Source organism: Trichosurus vulpecula, chromosome 2 (genome assembly GCF_011100635.1).
Source record: "Trichosurus vulpecula isolate mTriVul1 chromosome 2, mTriVul1.pri, whole genome shotgun sequence".
In the NCBI taxonomy this organism is placed as follows: Eukaryota; Metazoa; Chordata; class Mammalia; order Diprotodontia; family Phalangeridae; genus Trichosurus; species Trichosurus vulpecula.
This window is the reverse complement of record NC_050574.1, coordinates 85,105,962-85,132,743: the sequence shown is the minus strand read 5'-3', so window position 1 is coordinate 85,132,743 and position 26,782 is coordinate 85,105,962. Positions and strand designations below refer to the sequence as shown.

The following is a 26,782-nucleotide window of genomic DNA, read 5'->3' as shown; positions in this document are numbered from 1 at the left end:
CAAAACAGAAAGCTGATATTATAGAGGAAATTTGCTGTTAAAAATATTTACACACATGTGTGTCAGCCTGTACATGTCAGACTATCATATATATGTGTGTGTGTGTATACATATATATGTACATATATATGATATGTCTATGTACAGATACACATAAGTATATACACATATATGATATGTACATATACATACATGCATTGATGCATACGTATATAAAATCTGTCTACTGCATCAGGAATCTTGTATTCAAATTCTAACCAATCCTACATTGTTTATGTGGGTGTGTGCACATCTGTGTGTCAATGTAAGATATTTATGTTCACATGAATTATCTAAACAGAGTTCTTGAGAGGCCCTGATAGTTAGGATTTGAGATCTGTCAGTTCCTGAAGGGAAAAGGAGATGCAGTATGATGGATGAGAGGGACAGACATGCCCTCAGAGCACTAGATATGACTTCTTTAAGTGAATGGATTAATGAATGAGGCATTTAAGGGTTTACTATCTACAAAACTATAGTAGGCAGGTAGGTGGCTCAGTGTTTAGGGTACAGGGCCTGAAGTCAGCAAGACTTAAATTCCTGACTTCAGTCCAGCCTCGGACATTTACTAGCTGTGTGACCCTGGTCAAATGACTTAGCCATATATGCCTCAGTTTCCTCATCAGTGAAATGAGTCGGAGAAGGAAACGGTGAACCCCTCCAATATCTCTGCCAAGAAAACCCCCAATAAGATCGTGAAGACTTAGACATGACTGGAAATATTGTGGATGTCATTAGCTCCAGGGACCAATAACAATAAGATCTTCAAACTAAAGGTCTGGGGGGATACAGAGGCCAGATGTGAGCTACGTGCAGATCCCTCTGTCAGTTTCCCACAGCAGAGTCTGGAGCAGGCGGTAATTAAACTGGAAGGTTTGCATCATTCTCTTCTGGATTCAGAGGCAGTCTGGTCATCTCAGGAGATGGAGGTCCCCTTAGTGCTCATTATCATTTTCTCTCCTGTATAAATACTGTCACATCTGTCCCTCCTACCACAGTGGCTGAGAAACAGCTAGCCATTGTCCTCAAGCTCCACTCACTAGAGAACACTGAGGAGGAGCCACAACAACTATTTCTGTGACTGATTCCAGTTGGTTTCTTATTATATATGAGAATTAATTAGAAAGATGAAAAACATTGGGGATACAAGTTAGACTAACTAGGAACAGCAGTGGAATAATTCCTCGAAGGTTCTGATCAATTCAACAACAAGATTCATGAAAGCAGATGCTTCTTTACCTGGATTATGGACAACAAAGTGAATGGCAAATATTGTGACAGTTTCACACCTAGCCAATAGGACTGATGATTCCCAGACTTGCCATAAAATAGTATTTCTACAACAAAGTAGTGCTCCCTACTTCTGTACTTATGGTGCTTAACATGACAAAGTGATCGCTCATATTTATTTCAAAACCCTTTAAAGATTAGTATATAAGTGAGGGCTCTGACGTCACCCAAGAAATCTCCTCTTTCACTCATGTTGATGCTTCCTGCTCACAACCTCAATGCCTCCACATTCCTCCTCACTGGCTTTCCAGGATTAGAACCGTTTTATTCTTGGATTGCCATCGCTTTCTCCTTCATTTATGCTATCGTCCTTTTGGGGAATTGCATGATTCTCCATGTGATCCGGACTGAGATAAGCCTACATGAGCCCATGTTCTACTTTCTAGCTATGCTGGCTTTCACTGACCTGTGTATGGGGCTGTCTACCATTCACACAGTGTTGGGGGTCTTTTGGGGGTTCAGCAATGATATCAGCCTGGATGCCTGCATTGCCCAGGCTTACTTCATTCATGGTCTGTCCTTTACAGAGTCTGGAGTCCTTCTTGCCATGTCCTTTGATCGATTCATTGCAATCTGTAATCCTCTCAGATATACAACTATCTTGACAAATACCAAAGTCTTTCAAGCTGGGTTGATTATTTTGTTGAGGAGTGCTTTGTCAAGTCTTCCTGTCATCATCCGCCTGAAGTTCTTCCATTACTGCCACCACCACATCCTCTCCCACTCTTTCTGTCTACACCAGGACCTTCTCCGGCTGGCTTGTTCTGACATCCACTTCAATAGTTTCTTTGGCCTGGTTCTGGTGATCTGCACCTTGCTATTAGACTCCCTCCTCATTCTTCTCTCTTACATTCTTATCCTACATACAGTCTTAGCTATTGCATCCCAGGAGGAGAGACTCAAGTCCTTCCAGACCTGTATCTCCCATATCTGTGCTGTCTTGGTCTTCTACATCCCCATTATAGGTCTTACAATGGTGCATAGGTTTGGAAAACACCTCTCACCCCTAGTCCATGTCTTAATGGGGAACATCTATATCCTTTTTCCACCTCTCATGAACCCCATCATCTACAGCATCAAGACCAAGCAAATTCGCATCAGGATCCAAGGAATCTTCCCTTTGAAAAGAGATTGAATGCCTTTGGGTCAAAGGATCTGATGTTGGTTCTGCCAAGATAATAACTCTCAGGCTGACTCGAAGGATCTCAAAGTAAAAAGGTTTTGTTTTGTTTTGATTTTTAATCAAAGATAGAAAACTTTTAAGCAGCTAATTCAGGTGGGAATGTGAGATCACTGTCTAAGGCATGATGCCTGAATAATCAGGAGGAAATTTTTTAAAAGTTTATACACTATTCTTCATCCCTTCATCTTTTTGACTGTGAACTTCCTCCCTTTTTTCCCTTACTTGATCTTTCCCATATGCACTCTCTCTCCATCTCTCAAAATCTACTCTAAGGAAATAATATCAGTCATTCTGACTATATGAATTGAGTCCCCATTTTTACTTATCCAGAGATATTTTCCTTTTCATAAGAATCTCTTCTTATGGAATGTTAACCTCCATCTTCTCCTGAAGGTAAAGTAAAAATCAATAGAGATTTATCCACACACTCCTGAAATTCTACAACGTAGGAAGGCAAATATCACGCTTATGTGTTTGGCCAGCTCTGTGGCCTCTTTCCACTTGGATGGAAACTCTAGTGTTATCAGCTATATTTTTTTAAATTAACAGGTTACCATGAATTATTTACCATTGATAATGTTTCTTAGAAGATTGTTGACACCATCCCTTGCTTCTATGTAGTTAATTGCCCAAGCAGTCTTTGATATTGTATAGTTGTTAATGTTTGTCTCAATATCTCGCTAAACAGACACACATTTATACACATGAATATACATAGAAGCACTTCTATAGGGATTGAAATGAGATCACATTGAATCTCAAGTACAGCGTTTCAAAACCCACTGTTGTCCTAGTCACCATTTATTTCCTTGACTTCAACAATTGGCACCATTGCCAAGTTGAAAATTGACCTAAGTGCCTCTCTGGGCAGATCCTAAAAGAATGACAAAAACTTAATCTTTAACCTCTAGGAATTTATACTCTGAGGCCAGAGTAGTAAAAAAATGCATAAGAAAAAAAAACAGAAGAATAGCAGTGGCAATGGCTTAGCAACATTTCAAGTAAATGAGTCCTGGTGATTAAGACTTACCAAAATCTGAATGTCAGTAGTTCCTTCTAAAAAAAAAAAAGTTCCTATTCAGTTGTAAAGAGAAGCCTGGTGTTCCAAAACAGGAAGGTGCTAGTCGTTCTGTATTCTGTCTTTACTAGACCAGATTTTGCATACTGGGTTTAGTTCTAGGTTCGTTTACCAAACACTGTTGCTCTGAAGCCCTTTAACAGAGACACAGATAGCTATTCCATACCTATACATAGAAGGCAACTATCCTTGGGAGAGGGAATACAGATTAATTCACAATTGGTGTTAATGTTAAATATCAAGTCCTTCTTCATGGAAAATTTTAAGAAGACAAAAGACACTGTCCACCTAAAAACACATAGAGACATAAAGAGAGAATTATGGGAGAAGGAAAAGATAAGAAGGAGAATTGCATGAGATAATTTAATAAGTTCAAACCCAACTTTTCAGGAAGTAACATTTGAGTCTGACAAAGAATGACTGCTACATACACTGGCTAATGTTGGGGGCGTGGGTTGGGGGAAAACCATTTTTACATTAATAATTCTTGTCTGTCAGGGAGTTCTGCTCTTTTTACTCCTCGGAAGTTTACAATCACACTAAATCTTCTAAATCTCAAGCAAGGGCACTGGCAAATTAGAATAGGTCTAGAAGAAAGTGATAAAGCTAACTCAACAGGTTCAAAATGATGGAATATGAGGAACAGTTGAGTTGGAAGTGTTGAGTCTAGTGAAGAGAAGATTTAGAATTTTCCTGGTTTAGGGTCCAGGGTGCACAGAAAAGAATAATATATTTGTCTTCTCCAATCAATCCCTTTCCATTGCTCCAGTTGGCTGATCTCTGGTAGTTGGAAAGAAGCCTCTTGTCTCAGTAATTTTAAAAAATGATATAGTTACATTGACAGTCTCTCCCAAATATAGGTTCTTTTTAATTTTTTTTTTATTTTTAGTTTACCAAACATAGTTCTACATAGTTTTGAGTTCAAGATTTTCTCCCCTCCCTCCCCAGGACGGCCTGGAATGTCATATAACTACCATGTATAACTTCGCATTGAATTAATTTATACACTAGTCAAGTTGTGGAGAAGAATTATGACCAATGGAATGAATCATGAGAAAGAAGAAACAGAACCAAAAAAAAAACAAACCAAAAAACCCCAAAAACAAAAACAAAAGAGAAGGAAAAAAAAGCGAGCATGTAGTTCGCCTCAATCTGTATTCAAACTTCACAGTTCTTTCTCTGGATGAAGATAGCATTCTCCATCGTGAGTCCCCTGGAGTTGTCCTTGCACCTTAGGTTGCTGAGAAGAGCCAAGTGTGTCAGGGTTGGTCCTCACGGAATCCACATATCTGTGGTTGTGTACAATGTTCTCCTGGCTCTGATCCGCTCACTCAGCATTATGTCGTGTAGGTTTTTCCAGGTTGTTACGAAGTCTGCATCATCCCCATTTCTAATGGCACAATAGTATTCCATCACCTTCATATACCACAGCTTGTTCAGCCATTCCCCAATTGATGGGCATCCCTTTGATTTCCAATTCTTGGCTATCACAAAGAGAGCCGCTATAAATATTTTTGTACATATGGGTCCCTTTCCCTCTTGTGTTATTTGTTTGGGATACAACCCTAGAAGTGGTATTGCTGGGTCAAAGGGTATGAACATTTCTATAGCCCTTTGGGCATAGTTCCAAACTGCTCTCCAAAATGACTGGATCAGCTCACAACTCCACCAGCAATGCAACAATGTTCCAATTTCCCCACATCCTTTCCAGCATTCATCATTTTCCTGTTTTGTTATTTTAGCCAATCTGACAGGAGAGATGTGGTATCTAAGAGTTGTTTTGATTTGCATTTCTCTAATCAGTAGTGATTTAGAGCATTTTTTCATATGCCTATAGATAGCTTTAATTTCTTCCTCTGAGAACTGCCTGTTCATATCCTTTGACCATTTCTCAATTGGGGAATGGCTTGTATTCCTATATATTTGGCTCAGTTCCCTGTATATTTTAGATATGAGGCCTTTATCAGAGATACTAGTTGCAAAGATTTTCTCCCAATTTTCTGCTTCCCTCCTAATTCTTGTTGCATTGGCTTTTTTTGTACAAAAACATTTCAATTTGACATAATCAAAATTATCCATTTTGCATTTTGTAATGCTCTCTATCTCTTGTTGGGTCATGAATTCTTTACTTTTCCATAAATCTGATAAGTAAACTATTCCTTGCTTTCCCAAATTACTTATAGTATCAACTTTTACTCCTAAATCATGAACCGATTTTGACGTTATTTTGGTATATGGTATAAGATATTGGTCTATGCCCAGTTTTTGCCCTACCATTTTTCAATTTTCCCAACAGTTTTTGTGAAATAGTGAATTATTAGCCCAGAAACTGGCCTCTTTGGGTTTATCAAAGAGTAGCTTGCTAAACTTGTTGATTTCTCCTACTTGTGTACCTATCCTATTCCACTGATCCACACCCCTGTTTCTTAACCAGTACCAGGCAGTTTTGATGACTGCTGCTCTGTAGTACAGTTTAATATCTGGTATGGCTAAGCCACCTTCTCTAGTATGTCTTTTCATTAATACCCTAGATATTCTAGACCTCTTGTTTTTCCAGATGAATTTTGTTATTATTTTGTCCAGCTCAGTAAAATAATTTTTTGGGAGTTTGATTGGTATGGCACTAAATAGATAGATTAATTTGGGTAAAATTGTCATTTTTATTATATTAGCTCAGCCTAACCATGAGCAACTGATATTTTTCCATTTATTTAGATCTGATTTTATTCGCGTGAAAGGTGTGTCATAGTTATGTTCATATAGGCCCTGGGTTTGTCTTGGCAAATACACTCCCAAATATTTTATAGTGCCTACCGTAACTCTGAATGGAATTTCTCTTTCTGTCTCTTGCTGTTGGGCTTTGTCAGTAATGTATAGGAATGCTGAGGATTTATATGGGTTTATTTTATATCCTGCAACTTTGCTAAAGTTGTTTATTATTTCAAGTAGTTTTTTTACTTGATTCTCTAGGATTCTCTAAATAAATCATCATATCATCTGCAAAAAGTGATAATTTAGTTTCTTCTTTTCCTATTCTAATTCCTTCAATTTCTTTTTCTTCTCTTATTGCTACAGCTAATTTTTCTAGTACCAAATTGAATAATAGGGGTGATAATGGATAATTTTGTTGCTTTTTGATGTTTTAAAAATTTGAGTAGACTATGGACTGTATCAACCATACTTTAGAGCAATTTTTAGCTATTCCCAAAGGGGTATAAAACTGTGCATATCCTGTGACCTAGCAATGACACTAGTGTATGGAAAAAAAAACATTTAAAAAAGGGGGAAAGGACCTTTGTATGCAAATATTTAAAGCAGCTGTTTTCTGGGCAAAGGGAGTTGGAAATTGGGAGAGGCTCCTCAAATGCTGAACAAATTGTGCTACGTGATTGTAATGGAATACTATTGTGCTATAAGAAATGATGAGTAGGATGCTCTCGAAAAATCTGGAAACACATAAGCTTAGAAAAAGAGAATACCATGTACAAAATAACAGAATATTGTAAGATGATCAGCTGTGAATGACTTTTTAGTTTTATCCAATACAACTCTGAATAATTTCTAATGAAAAATGCTATGCATTTCCAGACAAAGAACTTACAGTATCTGAATACAGAGTAAAGCATACTTTCTTTTAATCTCTATTTTTCTTGAGGGTTTTTTGGGTATGCTTTCTTTCCCAACATGACTAATGTGGAAATATGTTTTGCATAACTACATGTATATAACCTATGTTGAATTGCTTGCTTTCTCAAAGAGGGTGGGGGGGAGGAAGGAAGGGAGAAAATTTGGAACTCAAAGTTTTCAAAATAACTCTTAAAATTTGTTTTTTTTTTTTCATGTAACTGGGGAAAAATATAAATATTAAGAATTTTTAAAAAAAGTACAAAAAAACTGGGCAGCTAGGTGACTCAGTGAAAAGAGCACTGGCTCTGCAGTGAGGAGGACCAGAGTTCAAATCTGACCTCAGACACTTGACACTTACTAGCTGTGTGAGCTTAGGAAAGTCACTTAACACCAATTGCTTTGTCTTCCCCCCTCCAAAAAAGAAAAGAATACATTGAGCAATACCCAAAATACAGGTTAAAAAAACAAAAATGAAAATATCACTCGAGTCAGTCATTCCCAGCAGCATGAAGCATGTTGGTAGTATAGGGAAGCAGTGCTTTGCAAACTTCAAGGCACTATAAAAGAAGTGATCTTTTATTTATTATTAGAAAGGCAGAATAGCATGGTCAAGAGAAAGTCAGACTTGAAGCCAGGAAGACCTCCAAGTCCTGTCTCTGACACAGAGGCTGAATGACCCCAGGTAAAGCATTTGGCTTCTCAGGACTTTAGACAGATCTCTAATACAATAAATGAAAGAAAATGTGTCATCTCGTGGTGGCAGAAAGGAATTTTCACATCTTGAATTTCTGTATGCAAATGAAATAGAGCCAGCCTCTATTTTTGTTATATCACTACTATTTACCATTGCTAATACTGTTGTTGTTATTGTCATTATATGATCTTATAGAGACTCTTGGATTGATGGAGAAATCTGTTGAGGAATCTTTTCAACTAGAACAGAGAGGACAAAATGGTGATCAAGTAATAAGAGTAGTAGTAGCAGGAGTAGTGGTAATACTAATATTAGTAGTAGCAGGAGTAGTAGTAGTAGTAGTAGTAGTAGTAGCAGGTGTAGTAGTAATAGTAATGATAGTAGTAGTAGTAGTAGTAGTAGTAGTAGTAGTAGCAGAACTAGTAGAAGTAGTAGTAGTAGCAGTAGCAGTAGTAGTAGTAGTAGCAGCAGGAGTAGTAACAATAGTAATAACAGTACTAGTAGTAATAGTAGTAGTAGTAGTAGCAAGAGTAGTAGCAATTGTAATAATAGTAGTAGTAATAGTTGTAATAGTAGTAGTAGTAGTAGTAGCAGCAGCAGGAGCAGTAGTAATAGTGATGATAGTAGTGGTAGTAGTAGTAGTAGTAGTAGTAGTAGCAGGAGTAGTAGCAGGAGTAGTAGTAATAGTAGTAGTAGTAGTAGTAGTAGTAGTAGTAGTCATCGTAGTAGTAGTAGTAGTAGTCATCGTACTAGTAGTAGTAATAGCAATAATTTGCAATAGGGGAAGGTTAACAACGTGTATAGATTACTAGGTTTGTAGTCAGAAAGACTTTGGTTGAAATCCTGACAAGATACTTACTAGCTGTTGGAGCCTGTAAAACTACTTATTTTCTGTGAAGGTTGAGGATTTGACTTAATCTTATTAAGCAGAAACAGAAAATTCTCCAGCTCTTATCTATTAAATTTTAAAGTATTGTGACTGTGTTTGTTACTCACAGTGAGAAAATCAGAGATTCTTCCATTTGCTGATTTGGGTAATAATGTTCAAAAAGCTTCCCCCACCACAACACACATATATACACAATATTGTAAGTTCCTCCAAGGAAGAGACTCTGTTGTGTGTTTTTCATTTCCACCCACAGGAATCAGCTGAAAACAAAGTTTTGTAATGTAATGAGATTATTATTACTCCTCAAGTGCTTGTCCCCTAATCCCCATTTCCACTGTTACTAATACAATCCCTGATTACTACTGACATATATAAAACATCCTAATTCCTTTCACCCAACACTTTCTCCCCTTTGAAAGCCATTCATTATCCTCACTGCCAGTCTAATCTTATTTATTTACTGATCCTACCAAGAAAGTTTTCTGCACATGAAATCTTTAAATCCTAGCCTATAGCCATTGAATTAACCCCAAACTCAGTTTCCTAGCATTTGAAATACTCCTCAATCTTGCACCATAGGACCTTTCTGGCCATATCTCTGTGTGTTCTATTCTGCACCAAAACTGTATAAGCATTACCCATATCTATCTTTGCTCACTCAGTTATCTGTTTGACTATTTAATTCCCATACATCCTTTAAAGATTATTGCCCTGATCATGGACTTGTGATAATTTTTGGATAATAAGATTAGCTCAAATCCTATTCCTCCATAAAGCCTTCCATCATTCCACTACTGGTAAGAACCTTTCCTGTCAAACTTCATATAGAACTTTGTCTTGTAGTTTTCCAATTCAGTAAACAAATCTTTTTTATCAAATATTGTTATCTATGTATATTACTTACCCTTCTGCTGGAATATAAGCCTTATTCAACAAGATAGTGTGCCTAACCAAAATTCTGTGTCATGTACATACCTTAATGCCATACTTTGCACACAGTAGGTACTTAATAAATGTCTGTTGCCATTTAATGAATTGAATATTAAATGAATGTGTTGAATTAAATTAAAAATTTCCCAGAGAATTGCCTAAGAATTATCAAAATAGAAAGACAGTTACACTTCTGATTAGACTCAAAGGATACTAACAGAATGAACCTAAAAAATATTGCCAATGATTATGAATTTGGGGGCAAGAAACTAGATGCCACAGAACAGCCATTGTGTTTTTCCCACCGTTGCCCTTGGAGGGCAATGGATACAAATGAAAACAAAAATGGTGGAGGTTGGGGGGAGTAAAGAGCTGTTTAAGATCTAATCACAGGATCTGAATTTGTAGGCCTTTGGTTGAAGGATATAGAGAACATGAAGATGACAGATTCCTGGCCAGAGTGGGTGCACACTTACCAAAAGCTGGTAAGATTTACTAGGAGTCTTAGAAATATAATCAATAGTATTTAAATTAAAATGTATGGCAGATAGAGAACATCATGTATATAAATACACACATACATGTATGTACAGATGTGCATGTGTATTCCAAGTCATCATAGAGAATAGCTACAGTGTGAGAATAATATTTGAAATATTCATAAGTCCATAGGAAACAAAATATAAGACATAAAAGTAAACCCCATGGCCTCAAATGTCATACTCAAACCCCCAAAGCATAGCCATTAAAGAAGAGGAGTTAATACAAAGAGGTAAATTTGACCTAATGGGTATCAATGAGACTTGGTAGGAAGAGATCATGGCTGTGTCCTCATTCTAAATGTGTCAATTCTATATAGAGCTTTACTGAAAAGCAACATGATGGAGGGGTGGGGCCATTCCTACACTGTACACTCCATGCCTTTCCGTAATGTAATCCCTTGGTAAACCAGTTCAACTCTACACTATCCTCTTCTTTTGAATCTCTTGCTCCCTCATACTATTGATGGTCTTGTTCTTCTAAGCCTCAGCTTTGAATTACTCCTAAGACCCGCTCCCTTCACTCCTACTCCTAATTAATGTTTATTGATTCACTGATTGTTTTTCAAATATCTCATCCTCACAACAACATGGACACAGTTTAGGGGTACTGGGAACCACAAGATATCAGTGTACAGGACAGTATCACCTGGAGTGAATTCACATACTCAAACCATCTTCCAGTCAAGTGGCAAAGTTTATTGAGATGCTTACAGAAGTAGGCAAAGTTCTTAGGGAACCTGCAACTTAATGGGGTGATGCTAAAGCTTATGCCAAAAAGGAAGAGTGAAAAGAAAGTATGGGGAAATTCAGGGAGGCAACAGAGAGAGCTCTGTTGATAGCAGAAATTGGGGGAGAATGGACAAGATTGTTCTGTTACTGGTGCCAGAGACAGCATCCTTGGGCAGGCACCTTGTGCTTGCACTGATAGCTTTTATCTCAGGAATTACAGGGTCACATCTGCATGTGCCTGCAACAAGAAAATATTTTCTCACAGGCACCTACTGAGATTCAGAGCTGCTTCCAGAGCCATGGTCTTTGCCTTTTGGGGTCCAGGTCCTACCCCATCAATACTAGTGGATACTATTGTCCCCATTTTACAGGTGAGGAAACTGAGGCAGAAAAGTTAAGTTACTTCCCCAGGGTCATACCTGCTAATACCTGAGCCCAGATTTGAAGTCAGCTCTTCCTGACTCTAAGTCTGGTGTTATAACCACAGCACAACTCAACTGCTTTAGATACAGTACTGACATATAATGATAATAATGAGGATATTTATATGGCACTTTGACATTTACAAAGCAGTTTCCTCATGCCATTGTTCAAATGAGGTGATGAAAATATGATTTCTCTTATATATAGGGAGAAACCGAGGCTCAGAAAGTTTGTGATTAAGCCAATGTCACATAGATGACAAGTGGCAGAATGAGGGAAATAGCAAAGGAAAGATTGACTTCTTGTTTTGAGGGCATGGGTTGGACTCCCGGCCCCATTCACTGCATCTTCCATATTAGGCAAACAACTAGACTTTTCTGGTCTTTAGTTCAATGATATGTAAAACGAGGAAGTCTGATTCAATTTGACACTTATTTATTTAGTATTTCACTATTTATTTAGTATTTAGTAGGTGGCCTATTCTGTGCAATGCACTATGCAGGGTACAAGGGAAAGAAAGACCAAAACAAAACAAAAAACCTAGTCTGTTTTTTATTGGGATAATATTACACATTCATAGATTAATAAATGCAAGTAAAAAGAAGGATATGCAGACCCTAAAACCTTGGAGGTGGATTCAAGAAAGGCCATCTGTATATAGGAAATATCGAGCTAAGGAAGAGAAAGATTCTCAAAGTCAGAGAGGAGGAAAGACAGTATTCCAAATTCAATGATTTCTAAGGTCTCTGATTTCTAAATCTTACAACTACAAAATTGTTTCCATTTGCAAAACTGAATGTAAATAATAACAATGAAAACAACAATAATATCTACTCTACCTAGCACACAGGGGTTTCAAGAACCAAATCACATAAAAAATTGAAAATGATTTGTAATAATTTTATAAAATGAGTTACATTCACAGTCATTTAATTGAAGAAAAAGCCAGAGTTCTTACTCAAGGAATTTGATCCTGAGTGGCAGACTCTAAGTAAAGCTGCGCCTTGGTCCTTTCTTTGCCTGATTGTCCCTTGATTCTAAAGATATGACCCTGGGGACCCTAAGTTCTAAATCCTGAGCGCCCTGATCTGAGAGCCATCTCCCTTGTACCCATTCCACTTGGGTGTCCCTATTTCATCCTATTGTCCTCAAAGCCAGTGGGAATCCAGAGTGCCTGGAAAAGTAAATATAAATCAGTTTATTTTCAGAAGCCTCAGGATACACCAGGGATAGAACCAGAGTCTCCTTTGTCTCAGGCAGTAATTCTTCTCTGCCCATCAGGGCCCCAGGACAGGTAAAGTTGATGGAATAGTAACAAATCCATTCCATTCTAGCACTGTCCTGAATGAGTAAGCTGGGGATATAGAAAGGGAGCCTGGGCATTGAATCAGGAAAGGAGAGATAGGAAAAGCAGTGGGTCTACATTGTCATAGACAGCACATGGTTTTAAAACATGGAAGACATGGGTATACATGCCTGTAGCATTAGCATTAGCAATTTCCTCAGCCTTGAGCTGTTGATTTCTGCTAAAACAGCTGATTCTTATAGAATGTTTACTGGGCATTCACTGTCCAGAAAGTGAAGATGAAGTGACTGAAGCAAAAGGGAGGATGGACTAAGGAAGTCTCTTCTTCCTTAAAGGTCGTTACATTTTCTTCCATACTTACTTCCCCACCCTCCTCCTTACAATCACTGCTTACAACACTCTGTGATTCACTTAAAGGACAGATTGTTGACTTTTATACCTAATTGTAAGAACAAAACAAAACAAAACAAAACAAAATAGATGAGCACATAGACTCCAAGAGGTTCCAGTGACTAGCCCAGGTTGACATAGCAAGAGAACGAAAATGCCATAACTAAAAGGATAGTTTTGATGCTCTTGAGGGGTTTATACTTGATTAGCAGAGAGAAGACACATGTAATTAAAAGGACAGACTGTATGTGACCAATGGGCACATCACTTCATTTAGTTGTAATTGTAATAACTCATATTCTGAAAGTGCTTTGAAGTTTACAAAGCCCTTTCTTCACAACCATCCCCACAGTGAAGAAAGTGTAAGTGCCTTTATCCCCATTTTCCTGATAAGGAAACTATGACTCTTGGGGATCAAAAACTTTGCCCAAAACCATGCAACTAGTTAGCTCTGGAGTAGAGATATGGACTTAGTTTTTCTGATTCCAAGTCCAAGGTTCTTACAGTACAGTTCTCTCCCAGGAATTGCTGTAAGGATAACTTCTTTAGTCACTTCATCGATTCATATACAATGTTTTCTTCCTTTAGTCGGTCTTTCAGGGCTCTCTCATGGATTTGAACCAATAGGTCTGCATATATCAGAGAATGAGAGAGTGAATTAAATGTAGTAAACAAACCAAAAGTTGAGTAATTTGAAGAAAAGACTTGGTGTCTGAGCTCCTATGACTTATTTTGGCTAAAGGAATATTTTTAAATGTTTTATTGATATGTTTGTTTTTTCATTACCTACATTTTCTAAAGTATCCCTCTGTCCTTCCCATTTTAGAGAATCATCTCATATAACAAAGAGTAAAAAAGAATAAAAAAATAAGCAAAACTAAAAAAAACATTGAAAAAAATCTGATATATCCAGTGTTCCACATTCTTTGTCCTCCTCTTTTATAAATAAGGGAAAGAGGTAGCTCCTCATATTTTTCCTTTGGTGTCATGCCTTGATTAAGTTTGACAGTTGGTCTCTATTTCCTCATTTGTAAAGACAAAAAAATGGATTGCCTATCTGCCTCAACTATCAGAGAAGGAGAGGAATGAGGTAGACCAGTGCTATCAAACTCAGAATAGAACTGGAATCACTCATACACATGTAAGTATCCTTGCTGGGCTCACAATGCATTGACTTAACTTTCAAATGTAATGTGATCTATGTTTTTTATTTTTTTATTTATTCCATTAAATATTTCCCAATTATATTTTAATATGGTTCAGATGCATTTGATAGTATTACCATCATCCTATAGGTTCATTGTTTGTCAACTCTGTCACAGAAAATTGTTCTAAATTTCATTAAATTATATTGACAGAATTTGCTTTGGAGGAACATTCAGTTCAAATCATCCTTTTATAAATTTGTTTATTACAAGCAGGCCCTCTGTGGCATAGATCATCTACCAATGACTGACACATTCCCACTCCTCACTGGGGAGGGTGGGGGAAAAGGAGAAAGTAAAATGGATGAGTGTAAGTCACCTCAGTTATTTCACATCAAGTTGTCAAGTAAAGGTATAAGTACAATGTAAATTACTGCCAGGAACAAAGGTAATGGCCTTGTTAGGTTATCTACATTAACATTAACTGACTAGCTAGAAGCATCTTTCTGGATCATTGACTATCTCTGAACCACAGGTTGAAAATCATCAGCCTCTCTTGCCTCTATGACCATGGCAGGCCTGGACTTCAGCAAAATGAGGAAAGGAAAGAACTTTGTCTTCGCTGCTTTATCATCGTCCCGTTCAGTGTCACTCTCCTAATTATTGGTAGGCACCCTATGGTTCGTTCCTAGTGTATGTTTCATTACTAAGCGTTGTGCTCAGCTAGCTATTAACTGATCTGTTTTAAAGTATGGATGATAATAAGGTTATCCCCCATCCCAAACCCTCCAAGAAATGTTTAGCCTCTTTTAATGTGTAAGTGAATCTACTCTGAGAATTATAGACTCCCTTTGATAGAAATACTTTTTACAATTCAATTAATTTGACATTGTAGCCAATTCATTATTCCTTACTAAACAATCCATTTTTCCTGGCATAAATCACAACCCCTTGCATAAACATTGCCATTAATATATGACTCATTACCTCATAAAACAACTCTTTCCCTTTTAGGACAGTTGTAATCATGCAAAAATTCTTTATAATTAGTTATTTAATTCAAATCTGCAACATTGCAACATTCACCCATTGGTCCTAGATCTGCCTTCTGAAGTAACATACATTTAAATTCTCTTTCATGTGCTAGAAAAATATTGGGAAACAACTACCCAGCTATCCTTTCCCCTTAATCCTTCTATTCTCCTAGATAAATATCTACAGTTTAGAGAATCATGGACTCCTGTTATCTCGGAGTTAAAGGGAATTTTTGTTACATGGAATACTTGCTTCAACATCCCTAGCAAGCTATGGTCAAGAATCAGTTTGAAGGTCTTCAGGAATGATGGGTACTCAATCTCTCCTAAGTCCTCCTATCACAATTTTGGAGAATTCCATCTGTTAGGAAATATTATGTATGCTGAGCTCAAATTATCTCTCTGGGCTCCTTTACCCCAAGGCTTATTTCTCTCCTCTGGTGCTAAGCAGAACAGTCCTAATACATTTCTCTCCCTACCCCACCCCTACCCACTTCATGAGCACAGCATTTATGCCTTTGCTAACGTCATTCCTAACACTATGTAATGAAATGGCATCAAAGATAAAGAGTTTTACAGAACTAAACCAAAGATGTCCTCCCACAATAACAATAATTACTACTCTTTGGCTAATGCCATTTGAGCAGCTATGAATTAAACAGGCAAAATCTTTCAATGATCGCTATCAGAATATTATGAAACATCTTACGAAATCTAAAGTTATATTATATCTATTTGCTTCATCTGTCAGGCTAATAATGTAATTAAGAAAGAAAGAATGAAAGAAAGAAAGGAAGGAAAGAAGGATGGAAGGAAGGAAGGAAAGAAAGAAGGAAGGAAGCAAACATGAAAGAAAAAGAAAGAATTTAGGTTACTCTGGCATGACCTGCTGTAGATGAAGCAAAAATTAATGTCAAATTTATTACTCCTTCACTCAGAAACCATTTTAAAATAGATTTTATTGACCCCCGTATCCCATCTGCTTCCCCAGACAGAATATAATCTATTATTTTAATATTTCAGAATTCTTCACATTCTAGACCTCCAGAATATTTGTAGGAATCAAAATCAAGTTCAACGATAGGTAGTATGAAAAACCCATGTTCTCTTTTGTGAATATAGTAACAACATTCACCTAACTCCAGACCTTTAACAGCACCTCACCCTCTCTTGATTTTTTTGTAGGGGGGAAAGACAGGGCAGTTGGAGTTAAGTGACCTGCACAAGGTCACACAGCTAGGGTGTCTTGCTTTTTTTAAGGATCACTTTTTTTTTTTCCAAAAATGGCTAAGGAATTATATTCACAATTTGGTTTCAGTATTCTCCGGTACCTGAAGGCCTGGTCAAAAAATTAATTCAGATCAGCTGATGCTCTTTAAAAAAGTCCTCTCTTTTCTTATCTTATAAGTCCCTGTAAGCCATGTTTTTTTATCTTCTATTATGAGGATTATTATCTTTTATGGAATAACTAAACATATAGAGAATCAAATACTTTTTCCTTCTCTCCATCAATATCCTATCTGCCTAGGGTACCAATCTGTCCCTTGCTTTTCCATTTGCATCCAAAATACATTCAAGAGCACTTTTTGTTATTGTTTTAATCCATTAAAAGACCTAAATTATCTGGCCTTTAAATAAAATACTTAATAATATTCTTATGAGCATTTGATAATTTGTTTGTAATCATCTTCTCTTATTTGCCTTTTCTTTCATCATTACAACATTAAAAAATATATATGGTCTATGTTATCCTCATTTTTCTGCATAGTGTTTTTTGAATTCACCTTAACTTTTAAACATTGCAATCTTTTTGCCTTTCTTAATTCTTGAGAGTATTTTATCCCTTGTGAGGTAGTTTTCCATGCAGAATTTTTTACTGTGATATCCTACTTGATTTATATACATATATATTTTTTGAAGCTTTTCTTTCCATCTTCACTGCTCTCAGACTAAATTTTCCTGATAACCCAGCCAAAGCTCTAAGGTGAAGTAAGCACCGCACCCCCCATTCCCTACTGTGCTATTCCTATCATTTATACTTAGCCAACCAGTCCATTATAATTGATAAGGAATAGATCCAATTTTCCTCACTGCTTCCTTCATTTTTTTTGTAAGGACTATCTCATTAAAGCACATTGAGAATTTTCTATCTTTCTTATATTTATTTAGAAAAGAAAGACATCTAGACATTGTGCATGTGATTTGAATCTTGTTGATGATAGAGTCTCTTTCTTTTGTCAGCTTTGTAAACTACTTTTAGAATTTATCATACTCCTACTTCCCATCTGTCAGTACTGTGTTTCTACCACAATCTTATTTCCATTTCTCCCTGCATTGATTCTCACCCACACATTTTCTACCAACAATACCCCTCTGTGATTCATGGCTTTCAATACAGAAATCTTCTATTTTTGCATGCAATATTACCAGGTCATCACTTATCTGCACTTCACCTTTTAGCGAATCTATTCCTTGAAATAAAGTGCATATTAAAATTATGAATAAATCTATGCTAAATTTGGCTTTCTGTATAATAATGCCCACTTCATATGGTTTGTTATCATTACTTTTAACATTTTAATATAAATATCTGAGGCTGCTAGTATGATTAGTAACTCTCTTCCTAGATATGTTTGAATTTGAATACCTAGAGAGCTCTTCAAAAGATTGGCACAAGATACGGTTTCATATTTCCTGATCACGCTTATTAGTTTCCTGTAGACACACTCTCATTTTTTCAGTGTCTTTCTCAAAAAGGGATAAACAGGAGAGAATACAATAGCCTAGCTCTGTTTGAGGCAGGAGGAAATTTATTTGAGCTTTCACTTTTATTATTCGACAAAGCAAACTTTCGGTATTACATCTCATGAACCAACTTTTGTGGCTTCATAACAAACTGGTGAGTCACCTTGAGCTTAAAGTTTCTTCAAACACTAAAAGTTTCAAATATTTGAAATGGCCAGTTGTGGAAAAGAGATTAAATTTGTTCTAACTCTAAAATGAAGAATAAGACTCATGACTGAATGTTAAAGGGAGGAAAATTTCATATCCATAAAAGGGAAGACTAAATATCAGAGCTGTCTGGAAGCAGAATGAGATTCATCAGGAGATAATGACTGTTTGGACCTACCTGTGCAGTCATCTTACTTTGAACTGTTTTACAATGTCCTTATGAAAATCTCAATGCAGAGGAAGGATGCAATGTCTTCTTGATGCCTCCGCCAGTGAATCTGATAATAGGACACAAGTGTCAGGTATAGGTGGCTGCAATATAATGTGGAAAGGAAATGGGAACCATTTTGACATTATCTAGATGTATATCACCACTACAGAAAAGGACAAGGGTACTAAAATGTATAGCAAGATGAACTTGCACTCTCCTTAGAAATCAAAACAGTTTTCCCTTTCTAGAGAAGCTTGAGATTTATGATGATTACCACATGGGATAGTTCATTGTAAATAGCCACTAGAAAACCAAATCCAGGTGAAGAAAATTTTGTGGAAATACTTTCAGTGAATAAACACTAAGGTGCAATCTCATTTTACAAGAAATAATTTTTCTTGATCCCAGGAAAGAATTGTGATGCAGATGAAACTTTTTTCTTGTTTGTTAAATTATCATTTAGATTTGTTCTTCTTTTCTTTCTTTAAAAGTATTATTAATTTATTTTTAACATTTTAAAAATTTTAATCACTTGGATCTTTTAGGAATGATAGTCCCTTGGAAACATGGCTCACAGGAATGGAACAATCGCATTTCTTGCCTTCCCACTCTGAATGTTTCTTACCATCTATCCATCTCCAATCTCCAATCAGTTTTTTATTGTTCGAAACCACAAAGTTTGTATTTTGACTAATGTATTTTGGGAAAGGGGGCAACAGGAAAAAAACCCAGTGGTCTAAAATAGGGATGAAATGGGAATAGGAACCACGAGTCTCCCAATGATAACTACTATGTTGTGATCCCTAAGGCTATAATCACTGTGAAGAGGATCCTGATGGGAAAGATGGGAAAGAGGTAGGAATGAGGGAAGGGATTAGCTTCTGTTTGCTTGTGTAGGGCGTCTGCTTTCATGTGGCTTTGCCTTGGTTGCCTCAATATGCACATCTTTATCCATAATTTCATTATACACTAGGAGATGCATGGGATTGATGGGTTTTATACTCTTGTCCAATTCATATCCGATGGGAATGCCAATGGATAGATACACCTGCGAGATGGCTTCTTCAGAGAGGGCTTAAGGATGTTCGATATTCACCTGAAGACTATTTCTCTGTACTACATCTAAAGCACATTTTCTCTGCTTGATTTGAGGGGTCAGTTCCTCTTTTCAGATAGATAAATCTTGTGCTATGCTATCTATCAGACACTTGATGGTGCATGGCTGCCTGCAGTTAGACCCATGTAGTGTTGCTACATTATACACGGTTATCCTTGACCCTGCAGGTCATGAAATGTTGGGTAGTATCACCAGGTCTTCAATAATATCTCATCATTCTTGGAATCTATCTCTCCTTTGTTGAGTTGTGTCGGATTCCTACAGTGCCACACATTACAAGCAAGAAATCTGATGATTATTATATAGAACTATCCAAAGGTAGGAATTGTTATTATCTGTAATGAAGTCAAGTAGGTAGCAAATTCTTTAGCAGCATCTCCTGGCACCTGGACACTGTACCATGTCTCCTCATGTTTAATGTGGTCAGGTCCACATGATACTGTCTCTGAATCAGTAATCAAAATTCTAGGTTCTCTAGCTTTGCTGAATCAGCATGATCTTGTAAGTAGCCATGGAAACCTTGGGAGCAGCACTGGGATAAGACACATGCTGTGGATGGGAGGGCTTACATACATACATTAAGATTCAAGAGGAATATCTAGAACTTTTGAGACATTAAAGATAATCTCACTGGCCTGTGAATTGTAATTCTAGATCTTTTTTATTTTGGCTTTGGTGATTTCAGAAGATAACCTTTGTTAACTTGACATCTTCTTGATCTTTTTTTAAAGGTTCATAAATACCCGTTATCTTACATGTTGGCTGTGAAAAAAATGTCATTCCCTAACAGGACCAATCTTCATCCTTCCACTTTCATTCTCATTGGAATTCCAGGGCTAGAGAGTGCCCACATTTGGATTTCCATCCCCTTCTGCCTGGGGTACATGTTGGCTCTACTGGGAAACTTTGCCCTGCTGTTCATCATTAAGACTGACCCTAGCCTTCATGAGCCAATGTACCTCTTTCTTTGCATGGTGGCTGTGGCAGACCTGATTGTGTGCACCACGGCTATACCCAAAGTTCTCAGCCTCTTCTGGTTCAAAGACAGGGAAATTCCATCTGAAGCTTGCTTGACACAAATATTTTTGATCCACTCCTGCTCCACAATGGAATCTGGTTTCTTTCTGTCTATGGCCTTTGACCGCTACGTGGCCATATGCAAACCCCTTAGACACTCAGCAATCTTTACTCACACAGTCATTGGGAGCTTAGGGTTGGCTATTGTTTTCCATGGAGCTGTGTTACTCAGTCCTCACCCCTTTCTACTCAGATGGCTTCCCTACTGCAAGACTAATGTCATTTCTCATACCTACTGTGAGTTCATGGCCTTGATCAAACTGGCTTGTGCTGAAACCAGAATAAGTAGAGTTTATAGCCTAATTGTTGCATTCCTTACTGGAGGACTGGATTTTATATTAATCATCTATTCCTACATTCTCATTCTCAACACTGTCTTTCAGCTCCCTTCTAAGGATGCACGTCTCAAGACCCTGGGAACCTGTGGATCTCATGTCTGTGTCATATTAGTTTCTTACACCTCAGTATTCTTCTCATTCCTCACACACAGATTTGGACACCATGTTGCTCCTCATGTCCATATTTTTGTGGCTAACATCTACTTACTAGCCCCACCTATGGTAAATCCTATCATCTATGGGGTGAGTACAAAGAGAATCCGGGAGAGAATCCTCAAATTCTTTAGTCCCCTTAAGGCCTGAAGAGCCATTTCATGTAGTAATGCATCAACACTGTGCCCAGTCATAGCTCTGATTATATGTATTAGAGGGATTTTGGCAGTATGGAATAGGAAGGTGAAAATACAACATAGATGTCCCCAGGGGAAAAATCCTAATAAATAGTAGGGAGTACAATGGTGGTAAGAAAGAAGAGATACCTCCACCTCTCCCTCATTAAGAGAAACTTAGTTTAACTCAGCTGATATCCAAAAATGGATTAATCTAGTTATGTGCCTTGTTCTTTTTGCCAGAGACTGCAGATCCTCAGGTCAATAGAATTCTTAGTCACGACAGAACCATTTTTCGGACAACTATTGGAAAACCCAACAGTCTAGTGTGAATAAACCATCAGAGAAGTTGATTGTTCAATTAAAAATATTTCTTCATTTTACAGCCATAGTACCTGTAACTATGCTCTTGGCAAAATCTTTCTAGTCTTAATTATATTGAAAAAAGGAATATTAAGCCATATTTATCTATTTCCTGTGTTTCTAGATACACAAGTGAATAATAGGAGATATAGGGGAAGGGGACAATCATACAGAGAAAGAATTTGGATCAGTTCAGGGGGTATCTTCTTGTCCAAGACTCAAGCCCTTTACACTCTTTCCCTACCTCCCTCTCAGTTTGGTGGTGACAATAGGGAGGTGAAAGTAATGGTAATGTTAGAAATGATAATGATGATGATCATTTTGATGATGATGATAAAAGAGTTAGTTATGTTGATGTTCATGGGATGAAATATCCTAGGATCATAGATTTAGAATTTTCAGATACTTTTAAGCTCATTGAATCAAATCCCCTTGGTTTATAGGCATGGATATTGAAGCACAGACTTAGCCAGAATCATACATCTAGTATCTGATGTACGATTGTATTTCAACGTTTCCAGATTCCAAGTCTATATGCTATACTATGTGGCCTTTCAATTCAATGTGTCAGAAGTGGGGTGTCGAACATAGTGTTGGTGGTGCTGAAAATAGAGATGATGGTATTGATGCTGATGTTGATACTATTGAGCAAGATGGTTATCATAATAATTATGATAGCAATGAATATGGCAATGATGAATTAATTTATACACACAGAAAACTAAGCACTTCTGTACTTTAATGGAACTATGCTCACCTCAATGAGCTTTTTCTCTAGTAAGGGATATGCATTAGATACTATAGGACTCTGGTCCATATAATACCATAAGTTTGGCAAAAGGTTTCAACCCAAAATGATAAGATGCCTTCCTTGAGTTTTCTTGATATTTTGGAGATAATATTTGATCATATGTACAGTCCCTTGTTATTTCTCACTCTAGAAAGATGGCCAACCCATCTTCTTCTAGTCTTTATACATTTCTTTAATATCTTTCCCTGTGCTTCTCCTGCAAAATGCAAAGTTTGTTAAGTTTGGTAGCCTGTTCATTCCCATAATTCCCCCACATGACTCTCCATTGCCTTTTTGGTGATGTAGAATTTTATTTCTTCAGAACTATAGTGTTACTTAACTCATTGCCATACAGAATCACTGGAAGAATATTGATATTAAAAAGAGGAACTTATGATTAAAGCATTCATTAAAAAAACTTTAATTTTTAAATATTAGTCTAGCCCATTCTCCTCTTCCCAGTTAATTCTAAAACTATTTCTTAGTATGTGTGATTTTTAGTATATAAACACATACAGGTATGATATAATATATGCAAATAAATATATATAGCATATATGTAAATATATGCAATATTTCATACACACACAAATATTTATATGTATATACTATCTCTAAAAGTAGTCAACCTAAATGCAATATGATCTGAATAATATTTATTCTTCTTCATGCACCTGGATTTCCACATTAAAAACTAAGTCAAATTCTTATGTATGATTATGAATCTCTTATAGAAGAACTTGGAGTATTCTGTGTTTCTTGAGCAATCAGAAAAATGTCATTCACTAATAGGAGTAAGTGAACGAACTCTCCATGTTTTCACCCTGGATTCTACCACCAGAATTTATACAATAAGTGATTTTTAAGGATATGATCAAATAAAATGTCATTGAATTTGGATCCTCTTCCAGGACATATTGGTAAATGACAGAGAGAGAGAGAGAGACAGAAAAAGAGAGAGAGAGAGAGAGAGAGAGAGAGAGAGAGAGAGAGAGAGAGATAGAGAGAGAGAATTTATTACCTACATCATGTGCCAAGCATTGCACCGGGAATAAACATACAAGCAAAATATATCACAGTCAATTCAAAACTAGAATTCACAAAAATTAAAAATGAATTAAAGGAAAACACTGCAAGGTGTTTTGCTCTACCATCTGCCCCAAACTGATAAATGAAAATTTAAAAAAATTCTCAGAAATATAAAATACCAAAATTAACAAAAAGCATTTTACTTAATGAAATATCAAAATCAAATCAACTCATATAAATATTATAAAATAAATTGAAAAAAAACTCAAAAGTATACACAGAGAAAAGAACCACCCTAGACTAAATTTACAAATGAATTAGTGAAAACATTCAAACAACAGGTAATTCCAATGTCATATAAACTCCTTGAAAAACAGCAACAAAAACAAAAGAAAAGGGGCACATTCCAGACTCTTTTTATGGTACAAATTGCTCATTTTATATAAAATAAGAAGAGATAAATCTTAGAAAGAAATCCACAGATGAATATACTGAATTAACATTGAGGTAAACATATTAAGTAAAGTATTAGCAAATATTCCACCAGCAGCAAAGGTTCTAGAACCATTATATTCTCTCACTAGTTTTATTAATATCAAGAACAGAGTGTTCATTCAAAATCAGAAATAAACACATAGAAAGCACATTGGTAACCAGTTTTAAAACCACATGATTATTTCAATAGATGGTGAAAAGGCAAAATCTAATACCTTTCTATTAAAATGCTACAAAATATAGGAACAAATACTGTTCCCTAATATGGTTAATTGTTGGTGTCTTGAGCAGGGTCCAGTATGTTCTTCAGTAATTTCTGTCATATCTGACTTGTTGTGACTCCATTTGGGGTTTTCTTGGAAGTTACTGGAGTGGTTTCCCATTTTCTTCTTCAATTCATTTTATAGATGAAGGAACTGAGGGAAACAGGGTCAAGCAATTTGCCCAGGGTCACACAGCTAGTAAGTATCTGATTCCAAATTTAAACTCAAGTCCTCCAGACTCTAGAGCCAATATTCTACTCACTCTGCCACCTTGCTGTCCCTAATATGGTAAGCCATACCTCTCTAAAACCACAAGGAAACATTACATGTAGTGAAAAATAATCAGAGTTGTGTCCAATAAAATCAGGGTTAAGGAATGTAACAACAATGTTGCTACTAGCTGCTGTGGGGGCATAAGACCAATAACACCAGCACCCAGGAGGGGTGCTGGCACAAATTCTTTGATCTGCATTTCTACGGAAAGCAACCTTAAGGGGTTTGCAATCTCACTTTAATTAAAAATACATATATTATTCACTTAGTTCAGCAGAAAAAAGCCAGCACCCTAAATTTCACAGAATATGCAAACAGAAATTACAAACATACATTACGTAAACATAGCAAATAAACACAAACCAGTAAACAGGCTTCTAACCATCTAACCATAGCAATACATACAGTTACCAGAGAGAGAAGTGCCAACATCTGTGTTTTCAAAGCTCTCTTCTGGTCAAACTACATGACACTCTTCCAGTAAGTGAGAGCTCCAAACGAAAATCCCAACCTCAGATCATGTACACCCTACTTCAGAGTCAGAGGTCATCACAATCATGTGACTCAAAACTTGTTTCATAAGAAGGTTGACCAAAAACTCTTGATTCAATCAAAGAAACAAAGGAAAGATTTACCAAAGGTACCTGATTACCTCAGTGCTTAGAAGCACTCAAACAAAAACCACCAAAAAGTCCTACTTTGCTTGCCATTGTATTTAAAAGGAAAGACTCAAAAGTACTTGATTATCTTAGCACTGCAAAAGAGAAAACAGTAAAAAAAATTCCACCGTTCTTACCATTACAAGGAAAGACGTCCATTTTCACTACTATGATAGTAAAAAATAATGCCAAAAATTCTACCTGTAAAAATGACATGAAAAAGAAAAGGAATAATTCAACCAAAATAGAAGAAACAAAGATTTTTCTTTTTGCAGAAGATATTATGGGCTATCTAGAACAACTTTTCATAAACTGAGTCATGCAACTTATTTTTTTTAACATTTTGAAACTTGTGTTTCAAATAATTGGTTTTCTTTGTAATTCTGTGCATTATAGCATATGAAATAAAAACAAATTGAACCCCCAAAAGTATTATTCCTTGAAGGTATCCAAATGATTCACCAGATTGCCAAAGGAACCCATGATCCCAAAACATAGGAGTCTTTGAGTTAAAGAACCGTAATTAACTAAAAATGAGTTGAAACATTATATTTGCAAAGATGCAATATGATAAATTAAGCCCACAGAAATTGTTATCACTCTTGTATATGACCAACAAAATCCTACAGGAAGTAATACAAAAATGGCATTCCATTCAAAACACCCACAAAACGAATCAGCAAATTGTAGCCCCTGTCTACAAAGATATAACTCTGAACTATACAAACACAATTACAAAACACTGTATAAAGAAATAGAGTCAGTGTAAACAACTAGAAAAACTCTTAATTGTTGTTGGATATGTTGTACCAATACAATAAAACTCACAGTATTGCCTAATTAATGACCTTATTTAGTGCCTTACCTATCATATTGCCAAATATTTTGGAAAGCTACACAATAATAACAATATTCATCTGAAGTGCTAAAAAAGTTACAAATGTAAAGAATGAAATAAGTTGGAAAGGGTAGGGGAGGAAAACAGGAGTTAATAGCACTAGATCCTAAACTTTACTACAAAAGACTGATTTTCAAGATGATTTGGCATTACTTAAAGAAATTAATCTCTGAAACACAATATACTGAAGAATGTAACAGACTTATGTTTGATAAATTCAAATACCACAGATGCCAAGGTCAAAAACTGTTTGGACAATTACAAAGAAGTGTAGAAGAAATTAATATAGACTATAATACCACAAGTATGACTTAGACATTAAAGATGATATCATAAGCAAATTAGTGACCCAAAAATATACCTTTTGGATATTTGGATAGGGTAAGCATTCATGAAGAAACAAGAGATATACAGAGAATCAAAGAAGATAAAATGGACAATTTTCATTACGTATCTTTAAAATGTTCACAAATAAAACTAAGGCATGTAACACAAGTTGGAAAAATAACTGGGCAAAATCTTGGCATCAAGTTTATCTGATAAATGCCTACTTTTCTAGATATAAAGAAGTAATTTGTATGTATAAGCACAAGAGACATTCCCCAGTAGATAAAAGGTCAAATAAGCTGATGGCTTTTAAAGTTAAAAAAAAACTAGCTACCAACAACCACATGAAGAAGTAATCCAAA

At 36.3% G+C, this 26,782-nt stretch overlaps 2 protein-coding genes across 2 annotated transcripts; both read left to right on the top strand.

Annotated features, from left to right (window-relative positions):
* Positions 1–1,516: 1,516 nt before the first annotated feature.
* Positions 1,517–2,464, top strand: LOC118836563 (olfactory receptor 51V1-like). The gene has a single exon (XM_036743812.1). The coding sequence runs from the start codon at positions 1,520–1,522 to the stop codon at positions 2,462–2,464; it is 945 nt and encodes a 314-aa protein (XP_036599707.1). The 5' UTR covers positions 1,517–1,519.
* A 17,888-nt stretch (positions 2,465–20,352) lies between these two features.
* LOC118835343 (olfactory receptor 52K2-like) lies at positions 20,353–21,297 on the top strand. The gene has a single exon (XM_036742534.1). It carries the CDS (start codon positions 20,353–20,355, stop codon positions 21,295–21,297), a length of 945 nt encoding a protein of 314 aa, XP_036598429.1.
* Positions 21,298–26,782: the final 5,485 nt, after the last annotated feature.

What these genes read in the sequence shown, in the direction of transcription:
- LOC118836563 (XM_036743812.1), top strand. Translation starts at nt 1,520, where the DNA reads ATGTTGATGCTTCCTGCTCACAACCTCAATGCCTCCACATTCCTCCTC.
- LOC118835343 (XM_036742534.1), top strand. Translation starts at nt 20,353, where the DNA reads ATGTCATTCCCTAACAGGACCAATCTTCATCCTTCCACTTTCATTCTC.